This window comes from Tinamus guttatus, unplaced genomic scaffold, assembly GCF_059628265.1.
Source record: "Tinamus guttatus ecotype Peru unplaced genomic scaffold, ASM5962826v1 Tinamus_guttatus_pri_ptg000047l, whole genome shotgun sequence".
In the NCBI taxonomy this organism is placed as follows: domain Eukaryota; kingdom Metazoa; phylum Chordata; class Aves; order Tinamiformes; family Tinamidae; genus Tinamus; species Tinamus guttatus.
The window spans coordinates 49,051-71,776 of record NW_028288581.1 but is presented as its reverse complement, the minus strand read 5'-3'; the positions used below and the strand labels follow the sequence as shown (position 1 = coordinate 71,776).

General features: G+C 37.6%; 1 protein-coding gene across 1 annotated transcript in view; it reads left to right on the top strand.

Annotated features, from left to right (window-relative positions):
• The window catches only part of NALF1 (NALCN channel auxiliary factor 1), a 451,256-nt gene that overhangs the window by 416,266 nt on the left and 12,264 nt on the right, over positions 1-22,726 (top strand). Inside the window, exon 2 of the mRNA XM_088538546.1 lies at positions 21,109-21,280. Coding sequence (XP_088394672.1) covers positions 21,109-21,280 — 172 coding nt within the window. The remainder of the gene's footprint in view (positions 1-21,108; positions 21,281-22,726) is intronic.

Below are 22,726 nucleotides of genomic sequence, written 5' to 3'. Positions count from 1 at the left end.
TTTCTTGGGTTTTCTATCACTCATGGTTCCTCTATCTCCACATCATACTCCAAACAAGAATTTTCCACAAATGGAATTTTCATTAAGGATAATTAATGCAGGGATTTTTTTCCTTTAGCTGTGTACCCCATTGCTGGTTCTAGCAGAGGAGAGATACAACACTAGACAAAACTACTACATGAAAGCCCTTCCTTTAGTCCAAGTGTCAAGAAGTGATAAGAAATGGTACAGCTCCTGCTATGATAGACTTCCTCCATTAGAATGATTTACTGCGACATCTTCTAAGAATAGATTGTAATGATCCTTCAAAATGAATGCTGAGCCACAGACCTCTATTCACGATCAATTCTGATTACAGTGCACTGTAACTCTCTAAATCATTACATAATGTGACTGCATATTATGATACTGCTTGCTTACTTGAGGAGTAACAGTTCTGGAAACAAATATAGTAAAAAGAATTTCTAGCTAGTATCACACCAACTTTTCTTTTATTACCATATAAAGAGCAGAGCAATAGCAACAAAATGGGCATTTTCATCTACAGCAAAACCACTGAAGCTTAGCTTCAGGTTTTGGGTTAAACTCCAGGGTGGCATCTTTCATGTTAAATGAGGATTAAGTTTTCATTTTGATCCCTCTCTCAGCTGTGTTTCTTTACTGTATTCAGTGATCTACTTTTACAAACCTGTGGCAAATTCAGTATATCTGCATCTTTAACCCTTGTGACCAGTTTGCCTGCACCATTTTAACTGTGCAAAGGCAGCTTCGTTTGTAAGAAAGTCAGAATTATAAATTCAGTTGCATTCAATGGGATCCGTGGCACTTAAGCACGTCTAAAAGCTAACTGCTGTAAACAAGATTTGTTTTTTAAACTTCAGCCCTAGACTATTCAGTAGTCTGCTCCAGTGTTATACTTGGCACATTGCAATTAATTCCTAAATAGCACAACTGGGTCCTTATTTTGTCCAGGAACTGTGGCATCTAGAGAAGGTTGTAATCAAATAGTAATTTAATATCAGTGCATTTAGTGTCGGTGAACAAGCAAAGGAAATGAAAGCAAAATGTTAAGTTAAAAATATATTTATATATATGTATAGCTAGCATAGTATAGCTGGAAACTAATTTAGTATAAATAAGTCATTAAGATGGGAAGAAAAAAAAAAAAAAAGTAGACGGGTGATTTGCTAAGTTTCCAAGCAGCTTGTTAGCATTCATGAGAATGGATCTTCAAGAATTATCATGTCACACATTTAGTTCATAGCCTAGATGAAGGATTTTGTATGTCAATCAATGAAATTGTAATCATCCAAAAAAAGACATCTGAGGCTGGTTCCCAAGATTAACCAAATTTGAAGGAATTTAGAAATTTAAAGGCAAAAGAGCACAGGAGCTTAATGTATTATTTCCTCATTCTGCTAAAGAGAAGAACTTCTTAAGAGGACACACAAGCTTCACATTGTAAATATTGTTATTGCTAAGGGTGAAATTCACAACATAAAAATGAGCAGTATGAACATATTTGGTTCTGTGCTCTTTTCATATTCCATATTGCACAAAATATCATGTACAGCAAACAGGTTGACAGACTATGCTACCAAGGCCAACTTTCTAAGATGTCTTTGACATTTATAAAGATGGCATCTTCATTAAAAAATAAATAAAACCTGTCAATATGGGAAGAAGTAAAAGGATAATTAACTAGGTCACAGGCTAGCAAAGAAAGATTAGCAATTATTGCATTGAGTGCATTTGGGAAAGATACATTTTGACAAAAAGTCACAGCAGAGCTTCCAGACATAACAATGCTTGATTGAGGAACAAAAAATAATCACAAAATGACAGTTAAAAGTTAAAAATAGCAATGTATTCAAAAGTTTTAAAGCATGTCAGGTTTCCAAATAGCAACTTATAGATCAAAAATAACACGTGGCCTAATTTTAACTAAAGAGATGTTAATGACCCTGCTTAAAAAAGAAAAAAAAAAGCTTTTCCTATTAAACCATTTTGAATAATTTTCCTATGTTTTTCTGTACGTTTTTTTTCTTTGTTTCAATCATTGCTGAGGGAATGTAAAACAGAAGACATAGTCTGTCCTTTTAAGGCTCGTGCTAGTCAGAAACATCTAATCATCTAAAGATTTAGATTCCACAGTCACTTAAAGTCTGTAAATGCACAGGCCTGCACAGAAAAAGTGAGGGCTTCCTTTACTCCTTATTCCCACCGCGTATCTTCTGACAGGCTTGTAATTCAAAAGTCTATTGGGATGGATTGGAGGTCTACTCTGCTAAAAGTAATTCAGTAAAGATCTAGTCTGTTTTAGCATAGCATTATTGCCAGTACAAGGGCAGTACCAGGAGTGGGCCTCTAGGACAAAAATGTGTGCAGGTCCAGCTGTTTTAACAATGGCTTCTATTTAGTTGACTTAAAGAACCTCATTCTCAACTAAGTATTTGCATAATTAAATAAAAAATCTTTTGCAATTTATTCTTTAGTATTTTTAACATTTATTTTTTACTTTTACTACAATAAACACATATCTTTTCACCTTCTCTTCACATATATTCTCACTTTTTAATAAAAGGTGTGGGTAAATTAGACCAAATGTTTACAATGAGTGCTTTTACAGGACTATTCCTGACTTTGGAGGGTATGGGTATTCTGTACTTATTCTGTACTATGAAAAGCTAATGGCATTTTCTGAGCTTGTCCTGTGTTGTGGGGCATACTTCAATGAAACTGAAACAGGATCTATTCATGCTGCTTGCCTCAAAAAGTTGTCACTTATTCACAAGAAGACAGCATGTGCCACCCACGACCTTATCAGTAAGTCTCTCAGTTCACTATCTTATTTCCACAGTAGTCAGTGATAGGCCTTGCACAGGAATAAGCCACAAAATTCAAGGTGGGCAGCATCACAAATATTTCCTAATCTTTAAATCTGAAAGCTAGAGACTTTCTTGAAGACTTAAACACTTGGCTTGTAAACAAAAATATTCTGCTCTCCCAAAGCAAGTACGAATGACTTTATTCAAGAGCAAGAAATGGCTACAGAGTCCGCAAAGAGAAATCCAGTCCCTCTCTATGAAGTATCTGTGGAGGACTCAGTTTTGCTCCCTGAAGGCTTTCAAAAAGGGGAACATACAGATTTACTTTAGAAAGATCATTGTTTGAATCATGCTTTCTTGCTCTCACAAAAATGCTCTTGTAATATATGTTAACTGTAGGCCTAGCATGGAAAAAATATTTCCTGCTATTATTTTGAAATTGAGAGTCTTCAGTTTTATTATTTCTTTTCTCCCCTCCCTTCCTGGTTCTTCGACATATGTCCTTACTCTTTACCACTATTCCCATTTTATATATCCTGCTCCTTCTTACTCATCTCCTCTTTAAAGTCTCTTGATCAGTCTTTCCTCAGACGCCTCAGTCATGGAGCTCCCTTCTGACTTTCCCTAATCTTATGCCTCCTTTTTGGGGGTGAGATTAGCTATTTCTGGGCAGAACATTCCAGGTGACTGTGTGTCATTGACTATTCAGGAGACTGAGCTTTTTTCTCTCTAGTTTCCTAGCATTTATATATCCATCTGTTGCCTTTTCTTGGCTGTAACTACACAGATATCTGCTCTGAACATCACTGAACAGCAAGACCCAGATTATTTTCTTGGTATATTAAATGGAAAATCCCTTAAGGTATATAAGCAGTTAAAATTTTCTTCTCAAAGGTCTGTTACTTTCAGGTTGTCAGCACTGAACTTCGCTGTTCATTCTCCAAGTTTTAAGTTCTTCTGAAATTCTTAATGTCCTTTTTGTACTTGATTAATCTTTCCTCTTTCTGTCCATTTGCTTCTGTGTTGTTTAACCCTTTTGCTAATTCATTAATATGTTACTAAACAAAATATAACGAACGTGAAAAACTCATGCACTCCACTTTTGACCTTTTGTACTGATGAAAATTGATTCCTTTTTCCATTCTTTTGTTTCCCCTTACCCAGCTTTTATACATGACAGTATGCTACTCTCAAGCAATAAAAGTTTAATTCATTTATTATCCTTTTGAGAGACCTTCTGAATGAATTTTCGCAGAGCTAAATAAGTTGCCACCAGCACTGCATTTTCATTGTTATACACTGAAAGAATTCCGAGTCATTAAAGAGACAATTTACCTTTGCAGAAATCAGGCTGGTTAGCCTTGTCATGTTACCATCTGCAGTATGTTTTATTATTCCACTTCAAAATATTATTTTAACCAGCTTATTAGCTTCCAAATATATCTGTGGCTTAGCTGTTAGAGAATTTCTGGGTGACTAAGGTAATCATTCTGAAATATAAACTAGAATATTTTCTACTCTTAATCCATCCAATCTATTAACTCTTTTTAATGACACATTGTATATTTTCAGTAGCAGTCCTGATTTTTTGTTCTCAAGCTCTTTAGTATCTTTCCAAATTTGTCTTCTATTTGCTGAACAAGCTATAGCAACAATAAATGAAAGCAAATATGAAAGACAAAACTCTTCATCTAATATTTTCTTTCCCACTGATGTTAGTGACTTATGCAAATTGTATGAAGTGTCAGCAAATATTTGCATTCCAATTTGATCCTCATGTAGCATATAAAATAATCCAAGAAAAACTGCAATGAAGTAAATATTTAGAAACAACAATTTTGTCCAGAGACAAAAGAGAAAAGAATGCTTCCCTCAACAGGAAGAAAAAAATGGCACAAAAATAATTCATCAATAAGTGAAAACATTTTGACATGTCATATAAAAATACATTTTGTTCTGATACTATTAAAGAGGATGGAAATAGGCAGAAGAAAAACAAGGACTACTTCTTTTTGTGGAGACTGCAGCTGGTACAACTCTCACAGAGTAGTGTTACACATATTATAAAACTGTGCAAAGCTCTTTTACCAGCTGAAAACGGTACCTGGTGTGATGTCTTGCAATTTCCACTCCAAATGGCCTCATGAGACTATTACATATCAAAACCCTTTTCTCTGGACTAGGCATCCAGAATCTATCCCAGCATTAGTCAGGCATTTTGAAGATCAAAATAATCCAATACTTAGGATGTATATAATATATATTATTAAAATCAGCTGTTTCATCTGCAGAATGGCATAGTAATGCTGAAATCTTGCCCTCCTTCAAATAGAATTGCTGGGAGATTCTTTGGTAAGTGTAATATGCTTTATAAAAGAATTGGACCTATTTTTGTATTCCAAATGTTGCTAGGCTTCCAGATATGAGAAGATGTTATACCACAATGAACATTAAAAGAGGAATGGGAAAAGTGAAAAAGATAAATTAAAAGGTCATTGTGGAACATTCTGTAGGCAGTTTGCACAGGTCCTTACACAGAAACTTGGTGGTTCCTGCTCTTCTGGGAAATCAGAGGTCAAAAGCTTTTGTTCTAGTCCTTATGCGGCTGATTGCCAAATTTGTCGGTGAGAGAGGGATATATATATAAATTTGCCTTGTTGCTCTGCACTTTCCAGCCAGTCTTTCAATAATATGTTTCGTTCTGCTGTGGCAAATGCCACAGAGCTTGCAGAGCTTCCCACAACTGGGAAACTCCCCTTTGTGCCACCAGCTTCTGGTGCAGAGCTGATGTCCTCTCCTAGAGAATATGATTTATGGACTGTGTGATCACAAGCTGGGGTCAGGGCCCTGAACTCAACGTCCTTCCACCACCACTACTGGCCCAGGAAGAGTTTGGCTGCTTGGGTCCAAAACAGCTTTTGGAGCAGCTGTCTGCCTTTGAATCAGAGCTGTATGAGAAAGACTGCAAGAAATGGAGATGAACCTCCTTTGCTCAGAAGCTGCTGTTAAGCTCAGGACTTTGCCCTCCTTGGATGTCTCTGTGTTTTTCATCAATGCCAGAGTAACAATGCTCAGTCTGAAGGTGTTATCAAAAAATGTGCATTAAATGTAAGGAAAGGAAGTTGCACAACTTGAGGGCACTGAATATGTAGCAATGTAGATTAGCGCAGGGGCTACCTGGGTCCAAAAGTGTCTTAAGTATAAAGTGAGTTCCATCTACTTGGTCTACTTGGATAGTTTTTAAGTACAAATAAAGTTTAAAATGACCATGAGTAAAATAAATTTTCCTGGGTGATACAAATGACAATATTTTTTGTTTTGTTTTATTTTGTTTTGGAAGAGTTTTCATATTCTAAAACACTTGCCTTGTTCCTCATACCATATATTTCCCATATTTGCTAGACTCATTTGCTTCTCATTTTGAGACTTTGTCAGATTATCTGTTGACTTTTCAGTTGCTTATTTGGATTTAGACAAAGCGTTCTTAAGTCTAAGTGAATAAGATGAAAATTCAGTATCTAAGCTTAATAAATGCTAAAGAGTTTACAATTCCAGATAGAAAAAGAAACTTAAGAAATGGAAAACTATATACCTGTGTACAATTGTATCAGCTTTTGGCAACTCCCCTCATCTTTTAAGAGCCTGTAATAGCTGTTGGATCTTGATTGGATATTTTGGGGGCAATCAGTGAATTCTCTTCTGAACTCTTCTAAACATCACTAGATATTAGGTCAAAACAAACAAACAAACAACAACAACAAGCACATGTCCTTGACTTGAGAAAGTAGAAGAGAGAGTAACTTTGTCTAATGCACATCGGTAGCATGATAGTAAACAGTACCAGTCTTTAGAGCAATGGGATGTTGAGCTGATTTATATGCAATACCATCACTTTAAAAAGTGATTGAGAGCAGAATCAAACATAAAGACTTTCCAGCCTTGACAGGTTCATGAATTCAAATGTATTTTTAAAGAATATAAAACTCTAAGAGATTGAGAAATGACTCCAAGTTAGTGGTCCTAGGATGGGCCAGATTGGATACTTTAGGCATTATTGATTTATTTTACTTTAATCCTATCTCATTTGAACATTTTACTATAATATTTGATTAGATGGAGTATTATTAGACTCACAAAATCAAAGGCTAGTCACCAGCTTTTACCAGTCTACAATCACTTATTAATTTTCAGTTTCCTTTAAACTTACCGAAAGAGATATTTATGATCTTCAGAAGTAAGTTTCTTTGTAATATTAAGAGCTAATTCAGATGATTAGTTCAGGTATTAAAGTATTAAGAAACAACAATGAAGTTAACCGTTATGATGACCCTAGTTGCCTGGATGGCTAATCACCATAAAGATAGGGCTGGTAGATTTGGGGGTTTTTTTGCACAATATTTGTTCCTTCCAAGAACTTGATTTATTTTGGCATATAAAAACATTGTAGAAATCTTGTATGTGTGTCTAATTCCCTTAAAGAATACCAAAGTGTTAAAGAGACACTGATACCATCTCCATTTCAGTAATTTCTCCATAATCAAAGAAACATTTATATTAGTAGCTGGCATATCTGCATTTTTCTAGTCATTTCTACCAACATAAACAACAAAGACGTGAGAAGAGAAGCTTGTCATTCCTCCCATTTCTATTTGGTTGGAAGAAATCTTATTATGTAGTATGCAAACTGAAGCTAAGATCAATAATGTTCTGGCAAATAAATTTCGACTTTGGTTTACCTTTCTTTTATTATTGCTTTTTGGAATTCACAACTTTCATATCAAAATATTTGCATGAGATATTAAAGTTTAATCTTCTAGTAAAACAGAAAGAGAGGAAAAAAAAGTTTCCCTATTTAATTTAATCTCATTTAGGAAACACAAAAAGATTTTGTCCCTTTGTATTCACTGGCATCAAGTTCTTCTAGATAAAGAAAATATTTATCTCATGTTATTCCAACCATGCACATAAAGTATTAATTATAATAAAATATAAATGAAATCAAAGGTCAAAATAGCCAACAGACAGCTGTGTTTGTCCTCAAATTACTGTGAATTTCAGGCATTAGTTTCACTAATATGAAACAGGCATTCTCATTTCCTAGTGTAGTCTTTTAATAGAAGTTAAAACATCTGTGTAGAATGGAATAGCAGGAAAATATAATGTCTGCTCTGCAGGATGTTCAGATTCTAATTTGTTTTCATTCTGATCATAAAAAAAACCACTCTCAGAGCAAAGATTCATGTGTGTGTGTGTGTGTGTTTGTGATTTGTGTGCATTTATAAACAAACTTTTCCACAAAGTAGAATAGTTTGAGTTAATAAAGTAATATGATTTAAAAAAAAAAAAAAGTTACGTGCATAAAATTAAAAATACTGTAATGTGCATTTAAATTAAAATTTAATGTGCCATGTTTTTCTGTGTAAATAGATGACAATGATTTTTGGAACATAAATATTTCAACTTTATTGAAAAAGTATATTTCACCATTTTGACAGTGCAAAAATCAAATGGAAACCATGACGTTTTTACCCATTGAAAATGTCAAGACAATCAATTTGTTCCTATGAAATATGTTACTTTCAGCAACCAGCATTTCCCAAAGCCACAATTCTGTTGATGGTTGCAACTTAATAAAATGAGGACTGTTTAATCACCTGGCTCTACTGCCAGCTCTCATTGGCAATATCTCCTTTGGAAACTTGATGCTTTCTATCAGATTATTACTTATGCACTATTTGTTTGTTTAGCCAGCTCTATTCTAAGACTACCTCTGGTTTCAGAACATAACTGAGAAAAAAGGCCAATGGCAGAGAAATGCCATCAGCAGTCCAGCTGCAGTCCTTTTATGAAGAGGGCTCTCTATAGGATGTGATTTTTATGCTGCAGCACACATGCAAAATATAGTTTTCCTGAAGTCAGATAGTCCTTACTGCTCAAAACTGACAAAGTTCCTGGGGGAGTTCACATTTGTAACAGTACCCTTGTCAGATTTAATCAGATCTTGTTGCAGTTAGCCATTATATTTTGGGCGTGTAGTCTGTATAAAATACACTTGTAAGCTATCTAAAAGACATCTCTGCTTGTACAGTAGGATATCTCAAGTTTTGATGCCCAAAGCAGACACTGAGGTTGACCCATGTGTTTCATAAAAAGCAGCACTGTCACTCAAAACAACACATAATACTCTGGTGTTCCAAATGTAAAAAAGCTTTTTAGAGGCTGCACTGCTCAGACAGTGGGTTAGCTAAAAGGTGGCAGTAGCTATTACCTCCCTTCTATATATCATACATAAAATCTAAAGTGAATTTTATTGCAAAACCACTGTCAAAAAAGGAAGTAAGCATATTCTTCTGAGGTATTGCATTGCTGGCATGGAATCCATAATGAAATGTTCCTCTTATTCCTAGATATTCTTTGATACATTTGTCTTTGCTTGGCTAATGTACATCTACAGTGGTGGATATCTTTTGTAACTTGATCTAGACAAACAAAGGTTTACAAAGTTTTTCAGAGTTTATCAGTAGCTTACCTCTGATTTTGTTATTAACAATATCAGAATTTATGAAGAGAAAGGTTATTGTTTTTAATTTTCTAATATGCCTAGTAACTCTGCCCTGTAGGGATATGGGAACCCGAAACAAACTAAAATGAGGTAAAGGGGTAGTAAAGAGGAATAAATGCTGAAATAGATGTTTTTAAAATGTTTCAAATAAAGGTTGATGTGGTAACTCTGAGAAAGATAGCATTATTGGTAGTGGAAACATCCCAGAATAACTGACATAGGCAACAATTCATCCACATTCAAAAAGAAATAAAGTAAGGGACTTAAACATATGCCCTAGCTTTAAATGTATGTATAATGTCTTTAGATAATTCATATATCCCTCTCTCCACAAATCAGGCAGGCATTAAACATGTAAAGCAGGCATCACTCATTGCATACAGGAAATGTGTTGCATACAAGAATCTTTAAGGTTAGTTTCGGCTACAGGGAATTACATGCTAAAATTGAGGCTAGTGAGAAGAGAAGAAAGGATTTTCTTTGCTCATTGTTGTCAATATCAGCGTGAGCTAAGGACCACTGAGGTAGAACAGTACAGTAAATTGTTGAAAGGCCACATCATTATTTTGTCATGTAAAAATAATGTTTTAAAAATGAGTGCTGTTCCAGGGTCCAGTTATGTTAGAAAAGTTCAACTCATGGAGTAGCTTATTTCATGAATATTCTTGTAAAAATCAATGGATTAGTCAACCACAGCCTGAGTATGCAGAAGGACTACAGCATTAAACTGTAATCACAATAATAATCACAAGTTTTGGTGGTAGCTCAACTGCAAGCATATCATACAGTTTTAAGGCAATATTATTAATGCCTTTATCACAATAAAAGATACTTACTTGACATGTTTCAAAAATGTCAATGAACAGAATGCTTGTGAAGTTTGTTTGTGAGAAGCCTCTTCCTTTTCAATCATTACGTGATATTTTAAGTTGTTCTCTGAAGACCTCAGCTTTGTACTGAAGAATGAATATGGTAAAAGTTCAATATAAAGCAGTCAAAATTGTTTTGATTCAGAAAATTTGCTACTTTGAAGACAATTTATGTTCTGACTTCTCTCTTCCTACGTTCTTTCCTTCCCTACATCCTCCACATCTACACAATAAGAACTCTTTAAGGATTTCTCAACTCCCTTTTGTTATATTATTTTGACAATCCAGCCAGTAAGATTTTTGTTCAGTCAGAAAAAAAGAAGCAAAAATGATTTTCATTCACTGGGAAGAGCTAAATAAACACTTCCTTTCCTTGAAATGTCACACTGTTCATTTAGAAATGTGATGATAACAGGTCAGGATTGAAAGGGGAAAGGGTGGGAGAAGAGCTCTGAATTCATGCCTTGAAAACTATGAAGAATTGGTAGCAATAGAGAATGAAACTGATTGAGCTTTTCCTCTTAGTTCTACTGATACATCTCATGCAGTGTGACTCAGATGATTCAGGCTCCGTATTCAATATATTTTGACAGAAATTAGGCTATTCAGAAGCCTGTGTATTGTGCATGTATGAGTGTGCGAGAGTGAGAAAGACTGTGGGCATAGATGCATAGTAAATACAGCTTTAACTTATCATTTTTGCAGTCTTTTTTTTTTCAGTAAATACTAGTCATATGATTAAACTGAGCTTTGTGCCATTGTGCAGCAAGTTGCAAGTCTTCTAATATTATGTCTAGGGTTATGACCAGTTAACACAGTCTAGTCTGTGCACACTGAAGGGAAAAACTTCTGGATCCCCTCCAGGAAAATCATGCAGCCAGTTTAGCTAATAGCTCTGTCTGATGGCCTTTCAAGATCAGAAGGAATAGCTCTGAGACACAGTCTAATCACACATGTGATGAAGACAATATCCAGACTTTGAGTGCCTGCAGTTCTATTGATGGCAATCTTTCACAGCAGAACAGGAAAGCTAGAAAGAGATGCACATTGGGAACTCAACTCAAATGCCTCTAGGTAAATGCATGCAGCATGGGGAATAAACAGGGGGAAATGAAGATGTATGTACAGTAGCAGGGCCATGATCTCATCGCAATTGCTGAGACATGGTGGGACTGCTGTCTGACTGGAACGTGGCCATGGATGGCTTTGTGCTTTTTAGGAAAGACACACCAGGAAGGGACGGTAGTGGAGTTGCTCTTTATGTGAGACAGCTGGATATGTATCGAGCTGTATGGATACTGGAATGTATCGAGCTCAGCAAAGGGGAGGACAAAGCTCAAGTCAAGAGCCTGTGATCAGGACTAAAGAGCAGATCAACAGGGGCAACACTGTGGTAGGTGTTTACTACAGGCTTCATTGAAGTAGCCTCACAGTCACAGGAGCTGGTCTTCATGGGGATTTGAACCACTCTGATTTCTGCTGGGATGACCACACAGCTCGGAAGACATGGTCCGGGAGGTTCCTGCAGAACACTGCAGGTAACTTCTTGATGAAGGTAGAAGATGAGTCAATGAGGAGTGGGGCGCTGGTCGATCTGGTACTAACAAAGAGAGATGGTATAGTTGGAAATGTGAAGGATGGGGGCAGTCTTGGTGTTGCAGTTGGGTGGGGAGGCAAATTTGTTAAGAGATGAATCCGCTTGCGTTCCAGCCGATCCTCAAAGGTTAGAGGGACTGGAGGCGGCTCGACTCATCTCTTAATAGGGATACCAAATACTGTGTTAGCTATATGCCCAACTCTGGCAGTATCAGATTCACCAACGGTTTGCTGAGACCATCGGTCCGATCACCTTCCTAGGAGCGAGTCAAGTTCCCAAATAGTGCGATCAACTATCAGCTCGACTATGGCACTATTGAATTCACCAATACTCTGTTGATTATAGGTCCGATGACTGCCTTCAAAACAAGTGGCCGGGTTCACAAATAGCACAATTTATTCAAACGCAACATTTGGAAAACAAGTTTCAGATGTCATTATAGGAAATTCTCTACTACAGAGTTGAGTTCTTAGCTAGTGCCTAGTGTACAAATACGCAATCGTCACTCACCCAGAAGATGGGAGAGGGCTCTCAATCTTGAGGAGTCTCCTCAGGAAGTGTCCTGACCCGAGGGGAGGAGAGGGGTTCAGCCTGTCGACTGATCCAGAAGTTACGATGGAATCTTCCCTCTCTTCTCTTCCTTCTTCCTTAGTTCCTCTTCCTCCATTCTTACCGTCCCTTTCTTCCTTCCTAGTTCTTACCTCTCCATTCTTCCTTTCTAGTTTGCCTTTTATATATTTTCTTTTACATTTAGGTGGAGCTTGAGTGACTCTAGTCTTATTTACTTTCAGTATTCATTGATTTAAAAAAGTCTCCCGAGCTAATTGAAAATCTAGAGAGCATTCTCAGTGAGATGAGGTTGTGTATTGGTAGGCGAAGTTTGAGCAAAGTCTATTGGAAGGGACTGATCTGCCACCATTGTTGGCCCAGCACCAGACATCACACTATGTGGGTTATCAGCTGCATGGTACAACCAGGTTGCCACCTCTGCAGGGAGTACAACACAGTTTGGCTGCAGTGTCTTCACTCCCCTCCACGCTCCATTCACTCGTCGTCTGCACAGCACCATCAGATTATCCCCTCCACAGGGAAGCCAACAAAGTTGGGCCATGGTGTCTCCATTCTGCTCCACTCTTCATTTACTCTTATTATTGTGTGCTAGGAGGGCAGACTGTGTTGCCAAAGGAATCATGGGGAAGTGGACTCTGTACATATGAGCCATCCTGGAAGTGGTAACTGTCTCTCACCTCAAGCAAGCCTCTGTAATGCCATAACTTCTGTTAGACTCTGGTGTTCTCTAAGAGTCCCTTTCTCAAGGAGTTCTCTCACACTTGGCTGCAGGGATTACGAGATGTTGGAATTCATGATCCTGCAAGGAGGAAGCTGGGCAAGAAGTAGGATTTCAACCCTGGACTTCAAGAGAGCTGTCTCTGACCTCTTTAGGGACCTATTTGGATGAATCCCCTGATGCAGGGGCCTAGAAGGAAAGGGAGTCCAGGAGAGTTGGCTATTATTCAAGCACCACTTTCTCCAAGCTCAAGATCAGAGACAAGAAGTCAAGCAAGGAGGGCAGGAGACCTGCATGGAGAGGCAAGGAGTTCTTGGAAAACTTAATCAGAAAAAGAGACTATGCATATTTTGGAAGAGGGGTCAGACCATGTGGGAACAATATAAGAATATTACCAGAGAATGCAGGCATGTGTAAAGGAAGGCCAACACCCATTTGGAATTAGAGTTAGCAAGAGATGTCAGGGACAACAGGAAGGGCAAATACACCAGCAGCAAGAGGAAGACTAGGGACAATGTGGGCCTGCTGCTGAACAGGATGGGTGCCTTGGTGACAGATGTTGCAGAGACGGTAGAGTTACTAAATGCCTTCTTTGCTTCTGTCTTTATTCCTAAGGTTAGTCCCCATGAACTACAGAGCCCGGAGACAAGAGAGAAAATTGGGAGATAGGAAGACTTTCCCCTAGTTGAGGAGGGGGGAGGATTGAGAGTTAGAGATAATTTAGGCAAACCTGACACCCATTAATCAATGGACCTGGATGGGATGCACCAAAGAGTGCTGAGAGAACTGGGAAGCTATTGCTGAGCCACTCTTCATCATCTTCAAGAGATCATGACGACTGCAGGAGGTACCTGAGGACTGGAAGAAAGCCAGTGTCACTCCTGTCTTCAAAAAGGGCAAGAAGGAGGACCCAGGAAACTACAGGCTGGTCAGCTTCATCTCTTTCTCTGGAAAGATGATGGAGCAGCTCATCCTAGAGACCATATCTAGATATGTCAAGGAAAAGAAGGTGATCAGGAGTAGTCAGCATGGATTCACCAAGGGAAAGTCATGTTTGATGAACCTGAGAGCATTCTGCAATGGAATGACCTGCTGGATGGATGATGGGAGAGCCATGGGTGTTGTCTTCCTTGACTTCAGCAAGGCTTTTGACACTGTCTCCCATAACATCCTCCTGGGGAAGCTCAGGAAGTGTGGATTAGATGAGTGGACAGTGAGGTGGGTTGAGAATTGGCTGCATAGCAGAGCTCAGAGGGTTGTGATAAATGGGGCCGAGCCCAGCTGGAGACCTGTGGCTAATGGTGTCCCCCAGGGCCCAGGGCTGTTAACTTTATTCGACAGTGACTTGGATAAGGGGACAGAGTGCAGCCTCAGTAAGTTTGCAGATGATACCAAACTAGGTAGAGCAGCTGACACTCCAAGGGCCCAGGGCTGCCATTCAGAGGGACCTAGACTGGTTGAAGAGTTGGGCAGAGAGGAACCTCATGAGGTTCAAGAAAGGTAAGTGCAGGATCATGCACCTGAGGAGGAATAACCCCAGAGACCAGTGCAAATTAGGGGTGGACCTGCTGGAAAGCAGCTCTGCGGAGAAGGATTTGGGAGTCCTGGTTGACAAGTTAACCATGAGTCAGCAATGTGCCCTCTTAGCCAATAAGGCCAATGGGATCCTGGTCTGCATTAGGAGGAGTGATGCCAGCAGGTGATCTTGCCCCTCTACTCAGCTCTGGTGAGGCCAGAGTATTGTGTGCAGTTCTTGGCTTCTCAGTACAAGAGGGACGTGGAACTTCTTGAGAGGGTCTAGCATAGAGTGACAAAGATGATTAAGGGACTGCAGCATCTGTCCTATGAGGAAAGACTAAGTGAGCTGGGCCTGTTTAGCCGGTAGAAGAGAGGATTGAGAGGTGATCTGATCAACAGGTACGAATACCTGAAGGGAGAATGTAAAGAGGATGGGGTCAAGCTCTTCTTGGTGGTGACCAGTGACAGGAGAAGGGGTAATGGGTACAAATTAAAATGCAGGAAGTTCCATCTCCATGTGAGGAAGAACTTTGTTACTGTGAGGAGGACAGAGCCCAGGAACAGGCTGCCCAGAGAGGTTGTGGAGTCTCCTTCTTTGGAAATGTTCAAAACACACCTGGATGTGATCTTGTGTCATGTGCTCCAGTTGTCCCTGCTTGAGCAGGGGATTTCGACTAGATGATCTCTAGAGGTCCCTTCCAACTTGAACTATTCTGTGATTCTGTGATCTTATCCCTTTGCTACATAGACAAATCAAAGATATTTAGCTAAATATATGTATTTACTGTATGTATGCTACTACACTAATTTGCCAATAACCCAGCTATCTTATCTCCAAGCATGTTTTTCCTTGCAAAACAAATAAAATTAAAAACAGTAAAACTTGGAGGTTTTTGCATTCTGTGATGTTGGTCTGTCAGGTTTCTGATTAGGAACTGATCAATAATTTTCCAAAGGCTTTCAAGTTCTCCCAAAACATCTGGAAACAATTTCATTTTTTTTGAATGCATATTAATATATTTATATAATACATGAAATCTACATACAAGATCATAATATGCAGCAGGAAATCTGTATTTCAGAAATCCCAAAGTTATGCTGACATTTTTTTTCTTTCATAGCTTTTTGGCGATTTCACTTTCATAGTTTTTTGGTGATATAGCTATTAATAAAAAAGATGCTTTTATATCCAGAAGTTTTGAGTTAATATGAGAATCACTAAAGATTTCTTCTTCTTTCTTGAAAAACCTTCGGTAGCTGCATTTTCTTTTGTTTTGTTTCTACATTATGTATCTTTGCTATATTATCACATAGCCACAGAATCCCCGATGCCTCAGCTCAGTTCATGTAACAGGAAGTTAGTTTCTCCCTCTCCGTTTTCTTTTTTGTCTTTTTAATTGAGGATACCATAAAATGAATATCCCCAAAAAGAGGCTTTCTACAAGCCCTCTTTGCTTTCCATGGAATGTGATACAAGGCATATGTTTTATTGACTCAAATCTTAAGACTATGCATATTTTGGAGAAACAAGAATTTGGTTCTACAGATCATTACTTAAAGTAAAACCTGGAGGACTTTACCTCTGGCTATCTGACACTCCCTAATCCCCCTTCATTTTTATTCCAACTTTGGAAGAAATCTCAACTTAATAGTGAGGAGCAGAATAAAAGAAGCAGCCAGAAAACAGTATTGTAATGTCACTTGTAATCTGAGTGAATGTATATCATCATAAAACAGAAAGCAGAAAATATATGGACCTTTATGAATTTTTCTTTAGTTTCTATGAATTTTACTGTTCAAAGCATCATGTATCAACTATACTTTGTGATATTGTCTTTTAACTGAATAGCTGTTGACTTTAGAGAAGAAGGATGGGGTTTAGAAGTTTAGTAGTGAGTGACCTCACACAGTTTTTGAGTGTTTTCCTGGATTTCTCCATATAAGGCAGATTAACCTTTTTCTAAGTGAAACATAAAATCACTATGGGTGGGAAAGACCATCAAGACCAACTGTAATGAACACACAGACGCAAATGCAATCTTTTGATGCCTAAATGTGATCAATGTTTCATGATAGCCAGCTAATAAGTTAAAGAAAATGATATCGTTCTAGGTTTGGGGTTTGTTTTTTAATTCTTTTGTTTAACTTTCTTTCTTTCTTTTTTTTTGTTTTTTTTTTGTTTGTTTGTTTGTTTGTTTTGATTTGGAGCAATCACACCTGCTTAAGAACAAAAGCTTTATTTTGATAATGATTATGTCAACAGGGAAAAGCAGATATTTTATTGCCCTAACCAACATCCTCAAACAAGATATTCTATATCTTTAATCAGTGACCCATAATTTGCTGAAGCCACTGCAAAGACTTCTCACAAATGTCCATTAGGCTCCATTGCTACAGTGAGAGCGAGCTTCTTCATTTTTACAGGAGTGAAAGTTATTTATATGTCTGAACATGCTGTCAAACTATGTAAGAAAGATTCTGTTGATGCTTGAATCTAGGATGCATTGTTTGTAAGGTTGCTAGGTTGCTAGTGTGAAGTACTGACATGGAAGAGGACAGGAGTATTTTATTTAAGAAAAGTCCTTTCTTCATTTTTTGCCAATATGAAAGTCTCCCTTTTATTTTTCACAGATTTCTAGGAATTGGTCAACACAATATTTTATATTGTATAATTCAGAACAGATGTGAACAGAGGTTAAGTAAGAGCTATGTGAAATAAAAAGCAATTTTTATTACAGAAAGAGTAGAAAGAAAGAAAACAAAAGACTGCTTTCACAATGGTCATGTAAAAAGTTTGTACTTCAATAAGATAACAACATCATGGCTTTTACTAGACATGAACAATTTAATATACATAACATTTTTGCTATCCAGACGAGCATTATTCATCTGACAATTTCAGATGATACAATGAAAATGGTATGGGAAAATATTAATACTAAATGCAACTAATACTTTGAACTCTTTATATATAATAAATATTAAGAGAACATTTGCTATGAGGGTAAAACTTTGTATTTAGCCACTAATGTCCTTTAAAAAAAATCAAAACATAGTTACAAAATTCATACTATACTCATTATACAAGCCAAAACCTATTGTCATTGATGGTTTTAGCCTTTATTATAATGTGCGTGTTTTAAGATTATGAAGATCAGCATTTTGGATTTGCTTGTAGTTAGAGCAACATTCCTAACTAATACTAGCTAATCAAAGGGCATAAAATATCTATTTTGTAGTTAGGAAAATTAAGAAAATTTCAGTGAACTGCAGTTCCAAATCACAGGCTTCTAACATTTAAGCTAAATAAGCCTCTTTCTGCCACCACTGATTCTAAGATTCCCCCAACGAGACAGGAGCTCTGAATCTACTTAATCAGTTTGGTCAATCATGGGCCTTATGCAAAGGGTACTTGGTAATGAGTGTTGTACAGCAATAAGAAATCAGTTTAAATACTTTCTGCTGGGTAGAACATCTGTAGGTACATAAAACTTTGTTTTATATAAAACCTGTGCTGCCTAGAACTTCTGAAATGTCTGAGCAGGGCAGGAGAGATTACTGTGGATCTTTGCTGTGAAAGTAGGCAGTTAGATCATGTCTCTTCTAGTAAATAAGAGTGGACAGTGACTGCTCTCTGGTCAAGAGGCCATATAGACCAGAACAGTTCTGCACTCATTTGCATTTTCTCCTTTTCCTTCAAAAAGTAAAAAAAAAAAGCTATATCAAAACCACTGACCGGGAGCGGTCGCAACAACATGACTTTCATGACTTTTCCCAAATTTATTCCTTATTTAGATGTGACTTTTAATTCCAACTCAGCTGGTGGAAGTGATTAGTTGATTAGTTACAAGTGTTAGTTTGGCAATTTTCCACCCCCTTCACTCCTTCAAATGCTCAGAGGTTCTCATGCCAATCCATGGGGAGGCCTGAGAAAAAAAAAAAGGGGGCACCACTGTAGGAAGGGCTGCAGACCAGTAGTCCTGAATTAGGTTGCTTTGATGCACACGCCTAGAGCTTCACCCACTACTTCTTGGAGCTGCTGGAGCATTCTGCAGATGTAATTTGATCCACAAGCTTAAAGTTTATTTGGAAGAAGCCAGAGCATGGGGGTAGAAAGACTGATAAGTACCAGTATCTCATCACGGAATTGGTTATGACATTAACTGCATATTCAGACAGAACATTGAAAATCTTCTCAGGTTTTCTGTAATCTGAGCATAGTTTACAAAAATGGAACCAGCATACTAAAAATCTTGACAAAAATTGTAGGCAAGAGAGAGAGAGAAGTTATATTATGGGACGATATAGAGTAGGAGGTGCTTATCTGAGAAACAGATCTCAGAAGGAGGTATACTCAAGCAATCTCCAAACATACAGACAATAGTTCAAATGCGATTTTCAGTCGAAGCCTGAGGGCTTGTCAAAAGATCAGAGCAGGAAGATGGTATGTGTGAACCGCAAGTGGATACATAAAAATGCTCATGGAAGCCTATGATCAGGCTACTTCTGTTCTTGAATAAAAATTAATTTCCTGCTTATGTAGACATTGAGTTTATCTGTTATCTTATTGTTGTTAGGTGCTGTTCCAAATACTCCCTATAAGCTGATGTAAATTTTTAAATATTATTCATAAGCTACCTTATGATTCTTATGTCAATCTTATTTTGTAAGGAATAAATGTGGGTCCATTTTAATTGCATCTAGAGTGTTAGACATCAGAAAGAAGCATTTGTGAAGACATATCTGTTCTCAGAGCCAAAGTTCCTGCTTCCAACCAGTAGATTACGCTCGCTGACTAATTAAAAACAGAAAACAATTACTTTACTTCTTTCATTATTGCAAATGTCAATAGAGAAACTGAACCATTAAAATATGATGGGGTGAACAGTTAACACTAGGAAAAACAATCGCTGCTTAGATGTAGCTTATTTAAGAACAAAAAGTACACATTATCACCTACTCTTATGTCTCATTAATCATTTATTGCAGAGAAGAACCCCGTGTAAGCAATTAAAATTGAATTTGTAATGAAAACATGCTTGTCCTATAGAGTGCAATAGGTAAAAGCTACTATAAAGAGGTAATCATAAACCATAGATTAGTGATAATGGGTTCACTTTATCACCTAGCAACATCACCCATACCTGCTGCCACTGCAAACAAGCTATGGTAAAAGTTTTGTGATTCTGGAACCACTACACTAGAATTAATTATACAACTTAAACCTTTACCTACAATAAAAAAAATTACAACTGACAGGATAAAATGTGATGAAATTGTAGCAAACCCTTTACTAATTTGCTCTTTTCAGGTGTCAGTTGAAATTTCAGCACTAAAAAATATGTTCTTTATTAAAAACATATGTAGAAAGAAAGAAAACAATCAGCTAACTATACTGCTTTTCAGCCTGTGATAAAAGCTGAATTTCAGAAGCTATTAAGCTGCTCTGAATGAATGCAGAGAGGAAGTTCACATTATATAACAACCTAGATAGCAACTACCTAGCCATTAAATGAGGTACTTCAAAACAGATAAGTGGAAGATAAAAATGTAGAACAAGCAAGTTTCTGTTGTACTTATACTTAGTCATACAGATGTATTATCACCTTGGTTTACTGGTGTGCGTTCTACTTTTGTATGATCCCGCATGTGAAGCACATCTGTGTTTCAAAGACTCAGCTGAAGTCTTATGAGAATCGTGCTGCTCAGAAGACAGTTGGATAAAGAAATCAAAGTCAATGTATTTATTATGTTCTTTGTTTAAACAATGACAAAGATGATAGTAATAATCACAGCTTTCTATACCATGTCTATACAGTGTGCATTTTTGCCCCCAGATGTATGTGTTGTCCCTCACTGCTATGGATTTAGTCTAGATTCTAGTCTAAAGCCATTGGTGTTCAGGCACCCTAATGGTATGGACTGCACAGAGCTCAATTTGAAGAGAAGTAGCACCATCTATCGTGACCTGAAGGCTTAGCTTTACACAATATTCACTAAGCAGGCCTGAGCTCAGTCTGAAATTCTTTTTTACACATGTATTTCTATTTTTCCCCCAAAGAATTCCAAATGCGATTAGGACCATGGTTTATCTATGAAGATAAAATGCTAGAGGGGTATTGTCTGTGTGTGTGTGTGTGCGTGCGTGTGTGTGCAATGGAAAGCTGTAATTTAGACAGATACCTGTCTGCAAACAAAGATAAAATACTAGCGTAGCCTTGGGTTATTGTTGCTTTTAAATAGCTATAATTTTAAACAGCTTGGCTGGAGCTTTCAGTTTTGAAACAGGTTCGTAGTCAAATTTTAGGGTTTGTTTAATCAGGTGATATTCTCTTAGAACTTGGCTTCAGAAGGAATATTAATGTAGGTGTGCTGTACAACACGTGCTTCTAATAATGGCAGTACTGTTGTCATCCATCTATACTTCTGATTCTTCTCTTTTCCAGACTGTCTACAAAGCCTGGCTCTGTTCCCAGTATTTTGAAGTCACACAGTTTCACTGCAGCAACAGAATTCCTTGCAAGCAATACTGTTTGGAGGTTCAGACAAGGTGTCCCTTTATATTACCCGACAACGATGATGTCATCTATGGAGGACTATCAAGTTTCATCTGTACAGGTATAGTACAGAAAATCTCATTTCACTTATTTTTGTAAGTTTAAATGTGAAGTGGAATGTGGACAATGTTTCCTGTAGTAGTTTTAATTACGAGACCCAGAACATTTTCCTTATGGTAAAGATTCTCAGAGGTACTAGAATTTGAGCCCAGATATAGTTAGGCAAATTTTCGCTTCAGCTTGCCACAGACATTAACTATGCAAAACAAAATTACTAAATAAATTTTCTCTGGCTATCTTTTATGTTTATTAATTTGCTGAAAGCTTCTGGTAGCTGCGTGTCATGAGCTAAGAGAAAGAGTCAAGATCTGTTTTTACAGTATTCACCTTTCTTCACTAATACTTTTCTATCAGACAAGCAAAGAATCTGAGAAGTAGCTTGCAAGACTGTGCAGCAGCTCCTGGACAGTGAATGTGGATGGAAAGGGCTTTCATTAGAGAGGAATTATAAGGATTAAATGTTCTCCTGTGAAGAACTCATCCTTTCATCTCTTCTTCACTCTTGTTACATTCTGGGAGTATTTTTAATAAAATAATATTGTTAATATAGGTCTACATATGGTTATTAAAGTAGTTTCCATTCTCTTTCAAGCAGACTCAGAGAGGTCTCAGGTCTCACAACTCTATGTGCTCAACATTGACTGAATACTCATTCACAAAAAACTTTACATCGCAGAATCACAGAATCACAGAATGTTTGAGATTGGAAGGGAAACTCTAGAGATTATCTAGCCCAGTGCCCCTGCTCAAGCCCAGACACCTAGAGCACATGGCACAGGGTGGCATCCGGGTGGATTTTGAAGATCTCCAGAGAAGGAGACTCCACAACCTCTCTGGGCAGCCTGTTCCAGGGCTCTGTCACCCTCACAGGAAAAAGTTCTTCCTCATATGGAGATGGAACTTCCTGTCTTTAAATTTGTATATATTACCCCTTGTCCTGTCACTGGCCACCACCGAGAAGAGTTTAACCCTATCCTCTTTACATTCTCCCTTCAGGTATTTGTACATATTCATCAGATCCCCTCTCAGTCTTCTCTTCTCCAAGGCTAAACGGGCCCAGCTCGCTTAGTCTTTCCTCTAGATAGATGCTGGCATCTGTTAATCATTTTTGTAGCTCTTTGCTGGACCCTCTGGACAAGTTGCATGTCCCTCTTGTACTGGGAAGCACAGAATGTCATCTGCAGGATCTTGGTGCCTGTATCACCCCACAATCTCAAAGATATTTAGGCATTTTATTCCCAGTAAACCAATCAAAAGAGATTTCAGCTCCTAGATTATTAAACAGCATGACGTGAATACCTAAAATTAGGCATCGTCTGCTTTAAATTATGGCTGCACAGGAAACCTTGACACTAAATGAGTTGTTCAATGTCAGCTAGTTAAAACTGAGTAAACAATAAAACATCGAGAATATTCTATACCAGGCAAGCATCGTGGCTGTGGCAAC